This window comes from Euleptes europaea, chromosome 2 (genome assembly GCF_029931775.1).
Source record: "Euleptes europaea isolate rEulEur1 chromosome 2, rEulEur1.hap1, whole genome shotgun sequence".
Taxonomy (NCBI): domain Eukaryota; kingdom Metazoa; phylum Chordata; class Lepidosauria; order Squamata; family Sphaerodactylidae; genus Euleptes; species Euleptes europaea.
In genome coordinates, this window is record NC_079313.1 from 13,399,173 (window position 1) to 13,420,097 (window position 20,925).

The 20,925-nt window shown below is 48.9% G+C and overlaps 1 protein-coding gene across 1 annotated transcript in view; it reads left to right on the plus strand.

Moving 5' to 3' along the window:
• Nucleotides 1-521: 521 nt before the first annotated feature.
• Nucleotides 522-20,925, plus strand: part of LOC130473871 (zinc finger RNA-binding protein-like) — a 43,810-nt gene continuing 23,406 nt past the window's right edge. The window contains exons 1-7 of the mRNA XM_056845493.1: nucleotides 522-622; nucleotides 8,295-8,529; nucleotides 9,085-9,199; nucleotides 13,819-14,055; nucleotides 14,801-15,126; nucleotides 16,618-16,800; nucleotides 17,351-17,570. Coding sequence (XP_056701471.1) covers nucleotides 564-622; nucleotides 8,295-8,529; nucleotides 9,085-9,199; nucleotides 13,819-14,055; nucleotides 14,801-15,126; nucleotides 16,618-16,800; nucleotides 17,351-17,570 — 1,375 coding nt within the window. The 5' untranslated portion in view covers nucleotides 522-563. The remainder of the gene's footprint in view (nucleotides 623-8,294; nucleotides 8,530-9,084; nucleotides 9,200-13,818; nucleotides 14,056-14,800; nucleotides 15,127-16,617; nucleotides 16,801-17,350; nucleotides 17,571-20,925) is intronic.

The following is a 20,925-nucleotide window of genomic DNA, read 5'->3' on the forward strand; positions in this document are numbered from 1 at the left end:
TATTTAAATTCCAAGCCCCCCCCCCCCGTCTTATCCAGTTCATTTCCCTTAAAATTAAAAGAGGTGGCCCTCTAGGTAGGGCTGGCACGAAGCAGCCGCGGGTCTCTCAGGGGTTTTTCCACCCACTTGCCCCCTCCCCCAATCTCGCGAGGCCTCGTCCGTCGAAACGCGATTTGAGGAAGCCGACGGGATTCTTAGAAAAGGCGGCCCATAGAGACCGAAGGAAATTAGAGCGGCGCGCGTAGCTAATGATTTGAACGGGGGAAAGCCGTTGATTCGGCGAAGGAGGAGCGGCCGCTCTGCCCTGCTTCTGCTCGTCTCTCCTTTTTCAGTCAGGGGAAGGCCGCGCCTTCCTTTGAGGTCTCGCGTGACAGGTGGGAGGGGCGGGGGGCGTGGCTTGCCGCCGCGAGAGCGCGGGGACGGCCGGGCGCGTGCGTGTCGCGTGCATCCTGCAGTTCCCGGCCTCCCCCGCGCGCGCGCACGCGCGCGCCCTCGCTCCTTCGCTCTCCCCCCCTCCCCTACACCCCCCCTCACGTAGCCGGTCTCCCTGTGAAGACGCCAAAATGGCGGCCAGTAACTACTACGGGTTTGCAGCCGGTGCCGTCGCCGGCCCTCAATACAGGTACGAGGGAGGCGATCGCTCTAAATTCAAGAGGGGCTTCAGAGGCCCGGGAACGTGCGGGTGGGGGATGGAGAGGGGTAGTCCGAGCGGCCCCGACAACAGCCCTGCGAGGTAGGCCCCTCCTCAAATTAGTGCCTCTTTTCTGTGGCACGCGAGGGCGGGGCTGAGAAGGCGAGCGGTCAGGTTTATGGCACCTTTTGAGCCCCCCCCCTTCGAGTTTACTCTTGCTTCTGCGAAGATGACCACGGGTTATTTTAATCCCGACCCCCCCCCGGGTTGGAGCTGCACCTGTGTAAATTTATAAGCCGTCCTAGGTAGATACGTCAAATAATTTCACGTGCTCCATTTCAGAGGTTTCAAAGCATTTCCCACGCATTGTCTTGCAGATCTCAGGCTGTCTCCAGTAAAGTAGATGAGCGCATTGCAATTATTATCCCTTTATTTACTTCATTTATCCTGCCTTTCTTTACAAGATACGTGTAGTTGAGCATAGTCCCGGTCCTAAGTAGGTAGCAAGAAAGAAGCTTATGTGATAATTTAAGGGGTGCTCTTGGGTGTGTTATGTTGGGTATCATGAGAAGGGAAGTTGGGATGTTTGTAATTTGCATGGCCCCTCCATTCTCTCTGGGATGGGTAGGTGGCAGGATCATTGTTGATGTTACCTTGCTGTAATCTTGGCAACAGCCCCACTGGGTAAACTCGCCCATTTATAATCATCACTGTACCTCACATTGTTAGGAGGAGGCTCAGCTAAGGTCAAGCGTGTAAGTCTGAGAAGGCTGGTTTCAGGAGATCAGAGTGTCTTGCATTGTCTTGTGGGCCTCATCATGTCAGCCATGCAGGGTAGGCCAAGATTGCAATGACATAAAAATAACGGGGAACATCCCTTCTGCGTTGGGGGTGTGTAGATTAATCTGAGAAGTAGTCCTCTGTCAATAACACTTTATAATCGTAGACAGCGCATTGAGTGCTTTGCACACATTGTCTTTACAACAGCCTTAGTGTGTGTGTGAGAGAGTGAATGTGTGTTTATGGCGCTCAACAAATAGAGGCTGTGATCAGGGGTGAAGTGGGGCTTCGTGGTTCACTTCTCATGCCCTGAACCACTTTGCCACAGCTCCTAATCATGTGTGGTGTAGTGGTTTGGAGCGGCGGACGCTAATCTGGTGAACTGGGTTGGTTTCCTCTTTCCTGCACACGAAGCCAGCTGGGTGACCTTGGGCTAGTCACAGCTCTCTTAGAGCTCAGCACCACCTACCTCACAGGGTGTCTGTTGTGGGGAGGGGAAGGGAAGGTGATTGTAAGACGGTTTGATTCTTAAGTGGCAGAGAAAGTCAGCATATAAACACCAACACTTCTTCTTTTTCTAATACAGGGGTGTCAAACTCAATTGTTATGAGGGCCGGATTTGACATAAATGTCACTTGGTCGGGCTGGGCCATGCCTCGCCAGATTGAGCCCAGATTGAGGGAGGGGGTGGCTGGCTCACGGGCCGGATCCCTCCTTCGCCGAGGGAGGGGGTGGCTGGCTAACGGACCTTATGTTTGACATGCCTATCCTAATACTTGACATTTAAGTGGCATGTAGCAGGAATTCAGAGCGCTTCACATGCATTTGTGTGAGCTATCCTTAACAGCAGCCCTGCAAGGTAGGCTTGTCCCCCACATTGTATGTGGAACATGGGGTGATAAAGCAGAGAACTGGAGCTCTTGAGCACAAGCATGACTGCCTTTACCTGCCTTGACACCGATGACCAGTGTTCTCTTTCCCCTTCTGGACTGACTCCCTGCTTTTCTCCTGACCCCCATCATCATAGCTCCCGTTTAAAGTGGCGTTGCACCCTCCTGGTCTCCTCCGCCTCTTCTTCTGACACCCTGAGACGTTTCCCCCATAGCCCTTTTGCTCCCCCTTACCTGCTGCTTCTTTTCAATGAGGCTGCGTTCATCTTAAGAACATAAGAGCACTGCAGTTTTCAGACCAGTGGTCCGATCCTGTTTCACACAGTGGCCAACCGGTTCCTTTGAAGGACCAACAACAGGGCATAGAGGCCAAGGCCTTCCCCTGGTATTGAGAGGTTTACTTCCTCTGAACATGGAGGTTCCCTTTAGTCACCGTGGCTAGTAGTCACTAGGTCTATCCTCCACAAATCTGTCTAATCCCCTTTTAAAGCTGTTTATGTCTGTAGCCATCACTACATTCTCTGGTAGCAAATTCCACATTTTAATCACTCGCTGTGTAAAGAAGTATTTTCTTTAGGACAAATCTACTTCCCATTGGCTTCCTTGGATGCCCTTGAGTTCTAGTATTTTGGGAGAGTGAGGAAAAATTATCTTTGTCAACCCTCTCCACCCTGTTCATAACCGTATAAACCTCTTTCATGTCCCCCCCCCTTAGTCATCTTCTATGATTCTATGATCTTTTTTCTAGACTTTTCAGCTTTTCCTCATTGGGAAGGTGCTCCAACCCCCTAATCATCGTGGTTTCCCCCTTCTGTACTTTTTGCAATGTCTATTTGCCTGCAGTATTCCAAATGAGGCCGCACCATAGATCTATACAAGGGCATTATAATATTGGCTGTTTTGTTTTCAGTCCCTTCCCTAATAATTCGTAACATAGAGTTTGCCTTTTTCTCTGCTGCAGCACTCCGGGTTGACACTTTCCCTGAGCTATCTACTACGACCTCGGGATTTCTCCCCCCCCCCTTGAGTCGCAGCAAGTTCAGACTCCATTCGCCTGTAGCTGAAGCTGGGATATTTTGTCCCAGTGTGCATCACCTTACCCTTAGCAACAATGAACTTTGCTTGCCATCTTGCAGGCTGCTCGCCCAGTTTGTGGAGATCCTGCTGGAGCTCTTTGCAGTTATCCTCGGTTTTCACCATCCTGAATAATTTGGTGTCATCTGCAAACTTGGTCACTACACTGCTTATTCCTAGTTCCAGATAACTGATGAACAAATTAAATAATACTGGCCCCGATACTGATCCTTGTGGGACCCCACTGCTTACTTTCCTCCATTGTGAGAACTGTCCATTTATGCTTGCTCTTTGCTTCCTGTCGTTAAACCTTTTTTTTACATTATTTTGTTTTATTATGGATACAGAAGGTAAAAAAGGTAGGAAAAGGCAGGGTATTGACAAAACATAGGGAAAAAAAACATGCATTCTTGCTCATACAAAAAATTAACTGAGCAAGCTACCTAAAGATGATTGTATCACTCGAATTGGCTAACATCTTAATACGAATATACAAATACAAATATAGGTTCATTCTAATAATAAATGTCATCACATGTTTCTTATGACTATTCAGGAAATTTACTACTGTACTTCAAAAACTAAATTATAATTATGTAACAGGCTTTTACTGTGGTTTCAAGTAGCCTCAAGGTAACTATAGAAGAGTTTCCACTTTTCATTGTGCTGATCATGAGACATCTCTCCTGTTGTGTTCATCAAGTCGGTCATTTTAGCCCTTATTGCATATTCCATCAGTTTATTTTTCCATTCTATCCCTGGAAGAGATGGTTTAACCAATTTTTGTCTCATGAGAGAACCCATCCTGTTATCCCATGATGGCTAAGTTTACTCAGGAGTCTTTGGTGAGGTATCTTGTCAAACGTCTTTTGACAGTCCAAGTGTATGATGTCTATTTGGTCACCATTGTCTACATGCTTGTTCACTTTCTCGAAGAACTCCCAAAGGTTGGTGAGGCAGGACTTCCCTTTGCAGAAGAAGAAGACTTGGTTTTCATATGCCGACTTGGTTTTTATAAGCCGACTTTCTCTACCATTTAAGGGAGAATCAAATCAACTACAATCACCTTCCCCTCCCCACAACAGACACCCTCTGAGGTAGTGGGGGCTGAGAGAGCTGTGACTAGCCCAAGATCACCCAGCTGGCCTTATGTGTAGGAATTGGGAAATCAACCCGGTTCACCAGATTAGCGTCCGCCACTCATGTGGAGGAGCGGGGAATCAAACCCGGTTCTCCAGATTAGAGTCTACTGCTCCAAACCACCGCTCTTAATCACTATAGCACGCTGGCTCAGCAGGCTTTGTTCCTCTGTGTGCCTAATAACTCTGTCTTTGATTACAGTTTCGACTAATCTTGTCTTCTGGCCCCCTCAATAAATGTCTGAGGGGGCCACCTTCCACACGACTCTCTGCTCTTTGGGCTGTGTCTTATTCAGCTGATCCACAGGACGGAATTCTTTCCAAAGCATAAACTTTCTTTCCCCCTCCCTCCCTTTGAAATAAGTTTTTTATTCATATGCAAGCAGAGGCCTAGACTCCCCCCCCCCAAGAGTTGGAGTTCAGTATGGATGAGTCTCAGCAGTTTGTTTATATAAGTATCGGTATGTTGTCATCTAAAAACATGGTTGAGTGCCTTATGGAACATATGATTTATGTAATCAGTGTGGAGTGGTGGTTTGGAGCGGGGGACTCTAATCTGGAGAACCGGGTTTGATTCCCAACTCCTCCACATGAGCGGCGGACGCTAATCTGGTGAACTGGGTTGGTTTCCCCCCTCCTCCACGTAAGGCTAGTTGGGTGACCTTGGGCTAGTCACAACTCTCAGCCGCACCTACCTCATAGGGTGTCTGTTGTGGGGAGGGGAAGGGAAGGTGATTGTAAGCCAGTTTGATTCTCCCTTAAGGGGTAGAGAAAGTTGGCAAATAAAAACCAACTCTTCTTTTTCTTAATACATATTTATATAATGTATGTATTCTAGTATATGTATATATATGTATATATATATATATGTATATGCGTCAAGTCACTTCCGACTCATAGCAACCCTAAATGTCCTGTCTTTAACAGCCTTGCTCAGGTCTTGCAAACTGAGAGCTGTAGCTTCCTTTGTAGAGTCAATCCATCTCTTGTTGGGTCTTCCTCTTTTCCTGCTGCCTTCAACTTCCTAGCATGATTGTCTTCTCATAATGTGACCAAAGTACGCTGGATAGAGATACAGCCATCAAATACCAGCTGATTCATGGCAACCACATAGGGTTTTTAGGGCAAGAGACTTTTGGAGGTGGTTTGCCATTGCCTGCTCCACATCATGACCCTGGTATTCCTTGGAGGTCTCCCATCCAAATACTAGCCAGGGTCAGGGCTTAGAGTGTCTGACTGGTCCAAGGTCACTCAGCAAGCTGGTTTTCAAGGCAAGAGATGTTTGGAGATAGGTTGCCATTGCCTGCCTCCGGGTCACATCATGACCCTGGTATTCCGTGGAGGTTTCCCATCCAAATACTAGCTGAGAGTGTGTGACTGGCCCAAGGTCACCCAGCAAGCTTCCACGGGGCAAGTGGGGGTGTGAATCTGTGTTTCCCAGGTCCTAGCCCTACACCTTAACCGCTAAACCACGCTGGTTCTGATAAAGTGCTAATTTAATTTTTGAAAGGGAACCGGGGATGCAGAGGTATCCATAACACTCTCCTCCAACACCACATTTCAAAGGAATCTACTTTCGTCCTATCAGCTTTCTTCATTGTCCAGCTTTTACACCCATACATAGTAAAAGAGAATACGATGGCATGAATTTTCTTGATCTTGCTTTCCAGTGACACATCACTGCTCTCAACCACAGGCCTGGCGGAACATCTCCGTCTTACGGGCCCCGTAATAGTTGCCATGGCAGAACCTCCCGTCAGAAGGCCCTGCCGTTCCATGGCTTTTTTTGCGGTATCTTGTGTTTATCCTACCTTTTCACCAAGGAATTCAGGACATCATACATGCCCCTTTTCTCTTCCTTTTTATCCTCACAACAATCTTGCGACGTATGTTAAAGCTGAGTGAGTGTGACCGGCACTGGCCCAAGGTTACCCAGTGAGATTCACGGCTAAGTGGGGATTCACACCTGGTTTCATTCAGTCCTCGTTCAACCCACGTCAAATCTTACTGTGCCTTTGGGATCTACTTGCAAAGTCCCTTCATACTAATTCCCCTCTCTCTAACATAAAATGCCAGAGATTTATATGAGTAACACTAAATAAATTCATATTTGAGCAACAGCCTGCATCTTATGGCTTTTTTACTCATTAAGCAGAATCAAGCTCACATTTGCTGTTGGCAGCTTTCCCAAGTCAATCCCTCCTGACCTTTTAGGTCCCATCCCAGAGTGTGGGAGTTCCTGATTCCAAGTAAAAGAGTGGCGGAATTGGACTTTATAGCTGGCTATGAGTAGTATATTTTATTTATTTACTTCATGTCTACCCCACCTTTCTCACGAGTGGAGACCCAAAGCAGCTTACCTTGTTTTCTCCTTCATTCTGACTTTGCAGCAACCCTGTAAGGTAGGTTAGGATGAGAATGTGTGACCCGCTCAAGGTCACCCAGCAAGCTTCCACTGCAGTGAATGGTTGGCTAGCAAAGGCCAGGTGTGGTTTGTGGACCCCTGAACGGAACCATGTGTTTGCTTGTTTCTGTTGGTCTTCCTCATTCCCTATATGGGCCGATTTGCTTCTCCGCTTCCTGGTCGTAAGCGCCACTGCTTGTGAGACCCGTTTTGGCCTCACCTTGTTTACAATGAATTGTAGTTTTGCTTTGAACCGGCAGTATGGATTTGATTTAACACACCAGCAACAAAGGGGAAAAAACTTAACCCTAAACACCATAATTAAGGACCCAAAAGGTCAAGAAAATATAAATAAAAGTAAAGAAATCCAAGGATGAAGGTTATACACCCTAAAAATTATGTAAGAAGAAGAGTTGGTTTTTATATGCTGACTGTCTCTTTTATATGCTGACTTTCTCTGCCAGTTAAGGGAAACTCAAACCGGCTTACAGTCACCTTCCCCTCCCCACAACAGACACCCTGTGAGGTAGGTGGGGCTGAGAGAGCTGTAACTTTTCCAAGGTCACCCAGCTGACTTCGTGCGTAGGAGTGGGGAAACAAATCCAGTTCACCAGATTAGCTTCCGCCACTCATGTGGAGGAGTGGGGAATCAAACCTGGTTCTCCAGATCAGACTCCAACGCTCCAAACCACCGCTGTTAACCACTACACCACACTGGCTCTCTACTAAGTAAAAATATATGTATACATTTATTTCAGGATAAAATCTAATACCACATATAACATATATAGGGCATTGCAATAGCCTACCAAATTGACATACTCATATAACACAGTAAGACATAAAATAACACAATTATACTCTGACCATACGCGTTTCGGCCATACAGCCTTCAGTGGTCTTAGTCTTACTGTGTTATATGAGTATGTCAGTCTGGTAGGCTGTTGCAATGCCTTATATATCATATGCGGTATTAGATTTTATCCTGGAATAAGCGTATACGTATTTTGTACTTACATAATTTTTAGAGTGTATAACCTTGGTCCTTGGATTTTTGATTTTATTTAAGCCTGCTTTGGCGAAAGAGCGTAGACACTGCAAATCAGGAAATCAAGAATTGGCAGAAGTGGGACGGGAGCATATGGTATGTTCCTGGCTGCCATTGGCTGTTGAGATTTTACTGTGGGCCCTAACATCTAAACCACCTCCCTAAATGGAAGGCTTCCTGTCCCATTAAGTCCGCTCCGGTTAGGGGCATTCTGTGTTTTAGATGGCGCGGCCTTTTTAGATGCCTATAATCAAAACTGTCCGGATCGGACCGCATTCAGCTGATGGCGGAACCACCTTTCTCACTCTCCGTTCGTCTTCCCTTCCAGTGCCCAGCCTACTCCAGCTTATACCCACCCACCCACAGTAGCGAGCTACACTGTCCAGCAGACGCCAGGGGTGGACCACACCGTGGCGCCCGCCTACGCTCCGGCTGTGCAGGCTGCCAGACCCATGGCCTCAGCAGCATATGGAGGCTACCAGGCACACGCCGCACAGGACTATGGCTATGGGGCACGGCAACCGGAGCCCACCCCTCAGCCTGCCACAGCACAGAACTATCAGGTTGGTGCCGAGTTGTTTTCTGTTGCCCCAGAAGGTCGGATCAGAACCAACGAGTTGAAATTGCATTAAAAGAGTTTCCGTCTACACGTTAGGAAGAACTTTCTAACAGAGCAGTTCCTCAGTGAAACAGGCTTCCTGGGGAGGTGGTGGGCTCTCCTTCCCTGGAGGTTTTTAAGCAGAGGCTAGATGGCCATCTGTCAGCAATTCTGATTCTCTGATCCTAGGCATATGATGAGAGGGAGGGCATCTTGGCCATCTTCTGGGCATGGAGTAGGAGTCACTGGGTGTGTGTGTGGGGGAAGTAGTTGTGAATTTCCTGCATTGTGCAAGGGGGTTGGACTAGATGACCCTGGTGGTCCCTTCCAACTCTATGATTCTATGACATTATGTGGAAATGCTTCTTTCTGTCCGTCTCATAGACCCAACTTAACCTGGGGGCTGTAGCCTGTTAGACCTCTTTTGTCTAACAAAAGTGAATCTGATAGCTGTAGATTTTGTGCTGTCAGGCAAACTGGTTAATTCCTGGCCTTGTTCTGTTGGGTTTTCTTTAAGCAGGATGGCTACAGTTACGGCCGTTCCCCATCCGCGAGCAGCTACGAGACCAAACCCTACTACCCGGTGGTGGTCACGCAGTCCCAGCATCCAGCCACGGACTCATATTACCACTCAAGTGAGTTATCTGCGGATTCCGAGACGGCAGTCGTTAAAATGTAGAATGCTCAAGGCTTGCAGGAGCTTTTCTCTAGCCACAGAGAGGCCTCCGGGAAAGAGACGGGAAATGGAGTTGATGATATGAAGAGAGGCTCTTCCGACAGCCCTGAAGGGGTTCCCTTTTGAGACTGTGGAGGGTGGCGAGGGGCCACTGCTGCACTGCCAACCAGGCTGGTCTCGAGGTTGGCATAAATATTGCAGCTTTCCCAGGAGATGTGGAATTGTTCCACAGGGTTAGCTGTATTAGTCTGCGGTACCCAAAATAAACAGCAATCTTGTGGCACCCTTAAAGATGAACCAACTTCTTATATCTTTAAGATGCAGAAAAACTTTTTATTTCTCCCAGGGAATGACTTTGTGAATGTTGTGTGAACCCTTCTAGGGATCTGGACTATAACCTTCCTTCGAAGCCACAGAAGTTCAACAGGTTTGTCAGCTGGCTCACGCATAGGGTTGCCAGCCTCCAGGTGGGGCCTGGAGATCTCCTAGAGCTGATCTCCAGACAACAGAGACCAGTTCCCCCAAGGAACTGGCTGCTTAGGAAGGTGGACTCTGTGGCATTGTAACCTGCAGAGATCCCTCCCCAGGATCCACTCCCAGCGCTCCTGGAATTTCCCAACCTGGAGTTGGCAACCCTACTGGCAGTTGAGCTGGCAATTTCTGCCGTTGGAGCCCCAATCAGGCAAATGAAATGATCACAGGGGTCTGCATGAAGGAACTTGGGAGGGAGGTGGCAGAACAACAGAGGGCTTTGGTCCCCAGTGTGGTATAGTGGTTAAGGAGTCAGACTAGGACCTGGGAAACCCAGGTTCGAATCCCTACTTGCACCATGGAAGTTTGCTGGGTGACCTTGGGCCAGTCACACACTCTCAGCCCTGATCCTGGCTAGTATTTGGATGGGAGACCTCCAAGGAATACCAGGGTCGTGACGCAGAGCCAGGCAATGGCAAACCACCTCCAAACGTCTCTTGCCTTGAAAAACCCTACAGGGGTTTCTATAAATCAGTGACTTGGCTGCACTTTCCGCCACCGCCAATGACCTCGTCCACCAACATAGTTGGCTGTTCTTAGTGGTCCTAACGGTTCTGTGCGTTAACATCTGCCAGTCCCAGGAAGCCCTGTTGCAATGATGCATTCTCCAGAAAGCCATCAAAGGAGGTTGTGTTCTGTTGCCATGGGAACAACTGAATGTCAACGCTGGATGTGGGAAGCGCGCAGAAGGCTCCCAGGGCTTTAGAAGGAACCGGTTGCTGTTGCTTGCCTCCGTCTTTCCCAATCTCTGCATGGTCAAAGCTGTCCAATGAGTCTTAGGTGTGTGGACAGATTTGTCCCCGATTCTTTGTACAAGTGACTTGGTTCTCAGCAGGCGTGCGTACAAATGGGGGACGAGCCGTGTCTTGGAGGTAATGTGCGTGCCATGAGAATCAGCTCAGCGGCCCAACTAGTCCTGTATCCTGTTTCGTACAATGGCCAACCAGTTGGTCCTGGAGGACCAATAAACAGGGCATAGAGGCCAAGGCATTTCCCCCCTCCGTTGTTGCCTCCTGGCATGGTTATTCAGAGGTTGACTTCCTCTGAATACGGAGGTCGTCTTTATTCATTGAGTCTGGTAGTAATTAAATTTTTTTTTTAAAAAAAATGTCATTTCAAAGAAAATACAAACAGAAAATAGAATACATAGAAAAGTACAACAACCAATACCATACAATACAAACATGGAACAGAAAAATAGAGAAAATTTGCAGCTTCTGGGTGAGCATATACAATTCTAAAACCATTTCATCAATTTCCACTTATTATACGCTATTCTAGCTTCTTAATAGTAGATACTACTTTTACTTGCTCCTTCATTCTCTATTAATACTGTTGCAATTACATAATAAAGCTTGCCTTGCTAAATACTCATCTAATTTTAACACCAGTGCTAACTTATATTTAAACAGTTAATTTCTGTTGTTAGCCATTTTCATTTTGGTTATGAGTCTGGTCGTAATTGATGAATAAGAGTCCCATGGCACAGAATGGTAAGCTGCAGCACTGCAGTCAAAAAGGCTCTGTTCACGACCTGAGTTCGATCCCGACGGAAGTCGGTTTCAGGTAGCCGGCTCGAGGTTGACTCAGCCTTCCATCCTTCCGAGGTTGGTAAAATGAGTACCCGGCTTGCTGGGGGTAAAGTGTAGACAACTGGGGAAGGCAATGGCAGACCACTCCATAAACATAGTCTGCCTGGTAAACGTTGGGATGTGACGTCACCCCCATGGGTCAGTAATGACCCAGTGCTTGCACAGGGGACTAACTTTACCTTTTAGTAATTGATGAACTTATCCTTAATGATCTGGCCACTTTTTAAAGCTGTATGTAAATTGTGCCCTCGTGTCCACTGGAAGTAAATTCTACAATTTAATCTAATGGATCACCTTTTCCTGTACATATATGTGTGCCAGCTACAGTCCTCAGGCAGCCTCCTGCTGGCTGTTCCTCCATTTAAGGATCCAGTCTGGCATCAACCAACGGCTGTGCCTTTCCTATCGTTGCTCCCTCTCCTTCCTAACGTTGCTCCCCTCTCCTTGAGGGAGTGGGGAGGGGTTACCGTTAGAAAAGTTAAGAAGGCGCTGCAAGACCATTTTATTTGCCGGGGTTTTAATGGAATGTAGACTGTACATTTTTAAAATTATATAATATTAATAAAAACCAAGCAGAAAGACAAACAACTGGGAGTACTACAAATGAAGTAGAAGGGCTCACTCCGAGGATTCCTTAGAAGATAACATAGTATCATAGAATCATAGAGTTGGAAGGGACCACCAGGGTCTTCTAGTCCAACCCCATACACAATGCAGGAAATTCACAACTACCTCCCCCCCCCAACATCCCCAGTGCCCAGAAGATGGCCAAGAATCCCTCCCTCTCATGAACTGCCTAAGTTCATAGAATCAACATTGCTGACAGATGGCCATCTAGCCTCTGCTTAAAAACCTCCAGGGAAGGAGAGCCTCACCACCTCCTGAGGAAGCCTGTTCCACTGAGGAACCGCTCTAACTGTTAGAAAATTCTTCCTAATGTCTAGACGGAAACTCTTTTGATTTAATTTTAACCCGTTGGTTCTGGTCTGATCTTCTGGGGCAACAGAAAACAACTCAGCACCCTCCTCTATATGACAGCCTTTCAAGTACTTGAAGATGGTTATCATATCCCCTCTCAGTCTTCTCCTCTTCAGGCTAAACATACCCAGCTCCTTCAACCTTTCCTCATAGGACTTGGTCTCCAGAGTCCAGACCCCCTCACCATCTTTGTTTCCCTCCTCTGGACACGTTCCAGCTTGTCTACAACTTTCTTAAATTGCGGTGTCCAAAACTGAAAGCAATACTCTAGGTGAGGTCTAACCAGAGCAGAGTAAAGCAATACCATCACTTCACGTGATCTAGTAAACGTAATAAATAATAGAAAATGTCTCATTACTTAGAAAAAGTTACAAATGCGATAGTAAATACAAGAGTAAACAATATGTGATAAGCTAGATGACTAAATTACACAAATCACCAAACTATTTCTATTAATCCATATATGTAGATGGAGTCTAAGGTAGTTTGAGTAAATATGATATAGTGATAAGTTATAATGATAAGGAGGGGGCATAATTTTATTGTGTGTTTTAATTTGTGATTTGTAAGCCCCCTTGATCCATAAGGAAAGGTGGGATACAAGCGTTTAAACTTAGTTAACGCATTTATTGAAGAAGTCCTACCCAGGTTCAACCCCTGGCCTTTCTGGATAAAGGTTCTGCAGAGGAGGGTGTGCGGCTTTCCTCCTGCAAAGCCTGCACTCTGCCGCTCAACTCAGATCGCACTTCCCACTGCCCTTTCTCCTTCTCCCCCAAAATGTCTAGTTGGCCTGCTGCGATTGTGTGTGTGTGTTATGTGCCATCAAGTCACTTCCAACTCATGGTGACCCTATGAATCAGTGTCCTCCAAAACGTCCTACCTTTGACAGCCTTGCTCAGGTCTTGCAAACTGAGGGCCGTGGCTTCCTTTATAAGGTCAATCCATCTCTTGTTGAGTCTTCCTCTTTTCCTGCTGCCCTCCACTTTTCCTAGCATGATGGTCTTTTCCAGTGACTCTTGTCATCTCATAATGTAACCAAAGTACGACAGCCTCAGTTTAGTCATTTTAGCTTCTAGGGTCAGTTCAGGCTTGATTTGATCTGTAACCCACTGGTTTGTTTTTGTGGCAGTCCACGGTATCCGTAACGCTCTCCTCCAACCTCACATTTCAAAGGAATCTACTTCCTATCAGCTTACTTCATTGTCCAGCTTTCACACCCATACATAGTAATAGGGAATACAATGGCATGAATTAACTTGATCTTGGTGGCCAATGACACATCCTTACACTTCAAAATCTTTCCTAGCTCCTTCATGGCTGCCCTTCCCAGTCTCAACCTCCTCCTGATTTCTGCTGCGATTATCTGTGTTTAAAAGTTGGTCCCGTTTGTGCCGCTTGAGGTTTTCCAGCTCTGTCCTCTGAACCGTTTACTCAGCCTCTCTGTGCGTGGAATGACATTTCTCTGCCCTTCTTGCAGACTCCCAGAGCACGTACAGCCAGCCTACGGCCGTGTACGGCCAGAGCCAGCCCCAGAGGCAAGTGACTCCCATTAAGCCGGCGCAGACTGTGAACGCTCCATCGTCCGCCTACAGCACATACCCGACGGTAACGACGGGCCAGCAGAATGCCTCCGTCTCCTCCATCCAGTCCTACACCCCTTCTTCCTCATCGTACACCTCTTCCTCGTACAACTCCTCTCCTGTTTCTTACTCTGGTAAGGGCTGCTTCCTGCCCCCCTTTTCCCCCCTTGACCCAAGTCATAGAATCATGAGAGTTGGAAGGGACCACCAGGGTCATCTAGTCCAACCCGCTGCACAATGCAGGAAATTCACAACTACCTCCCCCCACACACACCCCAGTGACCCTTGCTGCATGCCCAGAAGATGGCCAGGATGCCCTCCCTCTCATCATCTGCTTAAGGTAATAGAATCAACATTGCTGACAGATGGCCATCTAGCCTCTGCTTAAAAACCTCCAGGGAAGGAGAACTCACCACCTCCCGAGGAAGCCTGTTCCACTGAGGAACCGCTCTGTTAGAAAATTCTTCCTAATGTCTAGACAGAAACTCTTCTGATTTAATTTCAACCCGTTGGTTCTGGTCTGACCTTCTGGGGCAACAGAAAACAACTCGGCACCTTCCTCTATATGACAGCCCTTCAAGTACTTGAACATGGTTATCATATCCCCTCTCAGTCTTCTCCTCTCCAGGCTAAACATACCCAGCTCCTTCCACCTTTCCTCATAGAACTTGGTCTCCAGACCCCTCACCATCTTTGTTGCCCTCCTCTGGACACGTTCCAGCTTATCTACATCTTTCTTAAATGGTGGTGCCCAAAACTGAACACAGTACTCTAGGTGAGGTCTAACCAGAGCAGAGTAAAGCGATACCATCATTTCAAGTCGGTCGGAAAGAGGAAGCCGGCGTAAACGGGGGTGGCGTCTTCTCTCCCTCTCTCCAGGCTCAAACTACTCCGCCTACGATGCAGCTGCTGGGTACACGGCGGCCAACGCGTCTTACTACCAGCCCGCCCAGCAGCCCCTTGTGCAGCCCCTGCAGCAGCAGCAGCAGCCCCCGCCGCAGCAGCAGCAGCCCCCTCCGACGCAGCCGCCAAAGCCCATGCAGGGCTCTCTGTGGAGCGGTGGTGGCGGCAGCTCCGCCCCGAGCAGCGGCGGCTACATCAAGAAGCCGCCGTTTCCACCCAAGCTGCTGAAACCCAAAGGGCCTCCCAAGCAGCCCCAGCTCCACTACTGCGAGATATGCAAGATCAGCTGCGCCGGCCCCCAGGTGAGCCGTCTTGGGGGGGCCCCTCCCTGGTTTATTTATTTGTATTTGTTTTATTGCATTTCTAAACCCCCCCCCACCCTCCCCAGCCAAAGGCCAGGCTCAGGGCAGCTCACAAAAACAGAGTGGCTCAGAAAAACAACAACAGTAAAATGGGATAAAAATATTTTTAAATGCAACAGTTAAAAAACAGCCCTATAACTCAGATAGATATCTTCACAACTCAAAGTAGTAAATAACTTACCTTACTCCACAAACTTTTTAAATAGATGGCTGCCTTTTCTAGAATATGTGGGAAAGGGGGAATCACGAAGTAAACAATGCCCACGAAACTATCGTATGATTTGCATTTATTAAGTTCTGCTAAACGGTAAGGTTTCTGTAAAAAGTACTGATGTACAATATTGGAACATATGTTTCTATACTCAGTTCCAATATATCTCGACTGTACAATGTTTAACCTACTGTTGTACTTTTATTTTTGTTGCTGTTGGTATAAAATAAACTTAGAGTTTTTAAAAATCCATTAAATAAAGGACAAAAAGTGTCCGATGGTGCCCCCTGAATCATTACACCCGGTTACAATAAACAAACAAACAAACGTGAGTCTGCCCAGTCATGGTCTTGACCCTCTAACCCAGGGGCGTCTAACGCATTTGTTACGAGGGACGGATATGACATAGAATCATAGAGTTGGAAGGGACCACCAGGGTCATCTAGTCCAACCCCCTGCACAATGCAGGAAATTCACAACTACCTCCCCCCACACCCCCAGTGACCCCTACTTCATGCCCAGAAGATGGCCAAGATGCCCTCCCTCATCTGCCTAAGGTCATAGAATCAGCATTGCTGACAGAAGGCCATCTAGCCTCTGCTTCAAAACCTCCAGGGAAGGAGAGCTTACCACCTCCCGAGGAAGCCTGTTCCACTGAGGAACTGCTCTAACTGTTAGAAAATTCTTCCTAATGTCTAGACGGAAACTCTTTTGATTTAATTTTAACCCGTTGGTTCTGGTCTGACCTTTTGGAGCAACAGAAAACAACTTGGCACCCTCCTCTATATGACAGCCCTTCAAATACTGAAGATGGTTATCATATCCCTTCTCATGTCACTAGGTCGGGCCGGCCATGCCTCTCCAGCCTTGGGGTGGAGGGTGGCTGCCTTGACTGGTGAGCCCACGACAAGGCTCCCCGGCCCAGATCGAGAGTGGGGGTGGTGGCTGTAGTGGGCTCGGCGGCCCAGGTCAGGACTGAGAGGTTGGCTGGCTCACGGCCGGATAAGAGCTCTCGGGGGCTGGATCTGGCCCACGGGCCGTATGTTTGACACCCCTGCTCCAACCATTGCAGCATACTGGCTGACAATGATTGTCCCACGTCTGGAAGGAATACGGCTCTCTGCCGGCCCCTTTCCCCTTGGGCGCAGGGAGCTCCGAACAAAGAGGAGCGTTCAAAGCATGATCTCCCCCTCACCGGCCGTCGCTTTTCTTTCTGGCAGACTTACCGGGAGCATTTAGAAGGACAGAAGCACAAAAAGAAGGAGGTGGCGCTGAAGACCGGGAACCAGGCTGGCGGTGGCCCTCGCGGGGTTCAGACCCAACTCTATTGCGAGCTCTGCGATGTGTCCTGCACCGGAGCGGATGCTTACGCGGCCCACATCCGAGGGGCCAAGCACCAGAAGGTAAGGGTTGTCGGGTGAAGGCGGCAGGCAAGCAAATCTAGAGCCAAACGTCTGATAGAGGGGTTTCACTAGAAGGTGGCGGAAGGTGAGTTTGCTCTTGGAAAAGCCTGCTGCCTGGAACAGGGGTGGAGGTGGGGGGTGCAGCAGCAGCGGGAGCGCAGCTGACTCTCAGACTGAGCCCCGATTGGCCGTGCCTGACCTCCCGACACCCAATTCTCAAAACAAACACAGCAAGTCTCCTACGTCCGTGGGGTAGAAGACGCTGGCTCGCGGACCAGATAAGAGCTCCCAGGGGGCTGGATCCGGCCCACGGGCCTTATGTTTGACACCCCTGTTCTAACCACTACCCAATGCTGGCTCTTTACCTGCCCTGCTACTTGCACAAAACGTCTTTGAACGAAGAGCAGACCGCTTCAGCGAAGATGCTGTGAGTACAAAGTACCACGGGCGCCTTCTCTCACCTCAGTCAGCATCGCTTTTAAAATTAAGCCCAAGGGTCTGTTCCGCACCTGCGTCTTTTCTCTGAGGTGACTCCGCCGGTGTGTCCTAGGTCGTCAAGCTGCACACGAAGCTGGGGAAGCCCATCCCTTCCATCGAGCCTGTGGTGGTCAACTCCTCATCGGGTCCTGCCAACGGCTCAGCCAGCAAGCAAACCCTCCACGCCACCGCACCGTCCAAGCAAGCCCCAGGGATCACGAACAGCACGCTTGGCTCGAGCAAGGCAACGCCAGCAAAGAAGCCCGCAGCTGCAACCAAGTTGACTTTTACAGGTACGAACTCCAGAGGGAAGCTGGTTTAACTTGGAGGGGTTTGTTAATATCTGCGGGACCACCTCTCCTGGTACACCCCCCAGAGAGCATTGCGATCTTCAAATAACAACCTTCTGGTGGTTCCCAGCCCAAAGAGCATGAGGCTGTCCTTGACCAGGGCTTGGGCTTTTCCTACCCTGCTCCTGGCCTGGTGGAATTCCCTTTTTAATGAGACCAGGGCCCTGCAGGATATTAAAGCTTTCCGCAGGGCCTGCAAAATGGAGTTATTCCACCAGACCTATGGTTGAGGACAGCTACAAGTTATCTTCTATGCTGCCCCTCCCCCATTCTTACCATAGTCTGATTATAAACTGATACTTTGGGGGCTCTGGCCTTATATTGTAAGGGGCGCCACTTGCTATTTATTGTTATATTTTATTTTGGCTGTGTATTTTACTGATTTTGTATTCGTATTTTATGATTTTATATTGATTTTAGTGTATTGTATTTTGTACTGATTGTTCGTTGTAAGCCTGTCTTGAGCCTGGCCTTTGGCTGGGGAGTGAGGGCGGGGCATAAAACAAAAAAATTAATTAAAAAACAAATAGTATACAGAGGCAGCAAAACTCTGAGTGGCAGTGTTAAGAGGTGGCATCAGGGGGAAGGCCTTGGCCTTTATGCCCTCTTTGCTCGGCCCTCCAGGGCAACCGGTTTGGCCACTGTTTGAAACGGGGTTGCTGGGCCAGGTAGACCACTGGCCTGATCCAGCAGGGCTTTTCTTATGTTCTTAATTCTAAAAGGAAACTTAAGATTTCTTTGAAAATGAAAAGAAAAAAAACCCACATGTAAGCCATCCACATCAAGACTCAGTCCAAGTTAAACCCAGCAGCCACTGGATGTCATTTGAAAGGCTCAACAGCGATTCATCGTAGTTACGTCAGCAGCCCCTTGTTGAGAGAAAGAGGCCTTGCCCTGACTTCAGAAGGACATATAGAATCAAAGAGTTGGAAGGGGCCGTACAGGTTGTCTAGTCCAACCCCCTGCTCAATGCAGGATCAGCCTAGAGCAGTGATGGCGAACCTTTTAGAGACCGAGTGCCCAAACTGCAACCCAAAACCCACTTATTCATCGTAAAGTGCCAACACGGCAATGTAACCTGAATACTGAGGTTTTAGTTTAGAAAAAACAACTCATACGTTAACATCTTATGCTCACAAGCATAAGATGATCCAAACAAAGTAAGGAAAGCAATCCCAAGTGCTTTCATTGACTTAAAATTATTTGGCAGAGAATTCCACACATTAAGGATTTCATTTTCAGAACTAACTGTGCTATCCTTTGTCATCCATAAAATTAAATCATGGCAATGACTGACAAATACCGTTTTCCCCATCTGCATTCTCAAAACTCTGCAGGGGGGCTTATTGTTGAGTTGTGCATCTGAGTGGCAAGTCCAAGGCAAAACCTCCCATTCACAAATAGACAATAACCCCCCCCCCATGCAGTTTTGAGAATCTGGATGGGGGAAATGTGCATCTCAGCGGCAAGTCCAAGGCTAAACCTTCCATTCACAAATAGACAACAACCCCCCATGCAGTTTTGAGAATCTGGATGGGGGAAATGTGCATCTCAGTGGCAAGTCCAAGGCTAAACCTCCCATTCACAAATAGACAACAAACCCCCCCCCCCATGCAGTTTTGAGAATCTGGATGGGGGAAATGTGCATCTCAGTGGCAAGTCCAAGCGAAAGAGCCGCCCACCGTCAGCCTCCCGCAAGCCTCCCGCCGGCCCGTTCCGCCTCAGCAGCAGCGCCGCCGCCCCACCCAGGCGCCGCTCTGGACCCGCCGCCGCCACCGCCCGCTCATGCTCGGCCCCGAGGGCTGCCCTGCCGGGCGCACCGCTACGCCCACCGAGTCGCTGCGGCGTGGCGGAAACGTGCGCCGAGGCCGCGAGGAGGGGCGGAGGAGGGGGACGGGCAGCCAAGGGGGCGGAGGAGGGGGCGGGGGCGACTCGGCGGGCGTAGCGGTGCGGCCGGCAGGGCAGCCCTCGGGGCCAAGCAGGAGCGGGCGGCGGTGGGTCTGGAGTGGCGCCTGGGTGGGGCGGCGGCGCTGCTGCTAAGGCGGAGCGGGGCGGCGGGAGGCAGATGGCGTCGAGGCCGCGAGGAGGGGGCGGGGGACGGGCGGGGCGGGGCCGGCGGCTCCACACGTGCCCATAGAAAGGGCTCAGCGTGCCACAGGTTCGCCAACATGGGCCTAGAGTATCCCTGACAAGTGCTTGTCCAGCCGCTGCTTGAAGAATGCCAGTGAGGGGGAGCTCACTAGTTTCGTGGGAGGACGCGTGGTGAAACCACATCGTGGGAGACCCTGAAACAGTGACAGAAAATCCTCGCTTCTCCGACCAAAAGGATCTTGGGAGGTGCGCGTGTGTTCCGTCGAGTCGCAGCCAACCTACGGCAACTCTGTAGGGTTTTCAGGGCAAGAGACTTACAGAGGTGATTTGCCATTGCCTGCCTCTGCATAGAGACCTTGGTATTCCTCGGGGGTCTCCCTGTCCAAGTAGTAGCCGGGACCGACCCTGCTTAGCTCCTGAGATCTGATGAGATCAGGCTAGCCTGGGACATCCAGGTCTCAGGTTGTAGGTATTAGAAAAATCCTTTCTGTGCCTGAGATCCTGGAGAGCCACTGCTGGTCAAAGTTGGCAGAGTGGAGATAGATGGACCCATGGTCTGGTCATGACAAGGCAGCATCAGGTTTCCAAGACGCTGCAATAAGGTCTATTGCTTCTCTTTTTTATTTCTAAAATAACATCAGCTGTTGGGGGGAACCTATATTGGCGAATTATACTCCTACTTGAAAGGAGAGCCTGCAGTTGGATTCAGCTCAGTGGGAGAGCGCATGCTTTTGCATGCACAGGATATACCCTGTTGACTGCCCAGCATCGACCAGAGGCTGCTCACTGCCCGAGGCCCTGAAGAAGTTCTTCCAGATAGCAAGTCGCACCACTGGCCCAGAACTCTCTTATCAGGCAGCTTCATACCTATTTTTCAAACGCAAACTGAAGCTTCCAGGAATTCGAACCTGTCCGTATGTTTTCACAGAAATAATATTTTTTTGGCTTTAGAGTGCTGATGACTTTCTCTCATCCACAGTGTCTGAGAGACATAGGTGTAAAACAAGGAGGGGCTGTGGCTCAGTGGTAGAGCATCTGCTTGGCATGCAGAAAGTCCCAGGTTCAATCTCCTGCATCTCCAGTTAAAGGGACTAGACAAGTAGGTGATGTGAAATATCTCTACCTGAGACCCTGGAGAGCCGCTGCCAGTCTGAGTAGACAATGCTGACTTTGATGGGCCAAGGTTTTGATTGTATAAGGCAGCTTC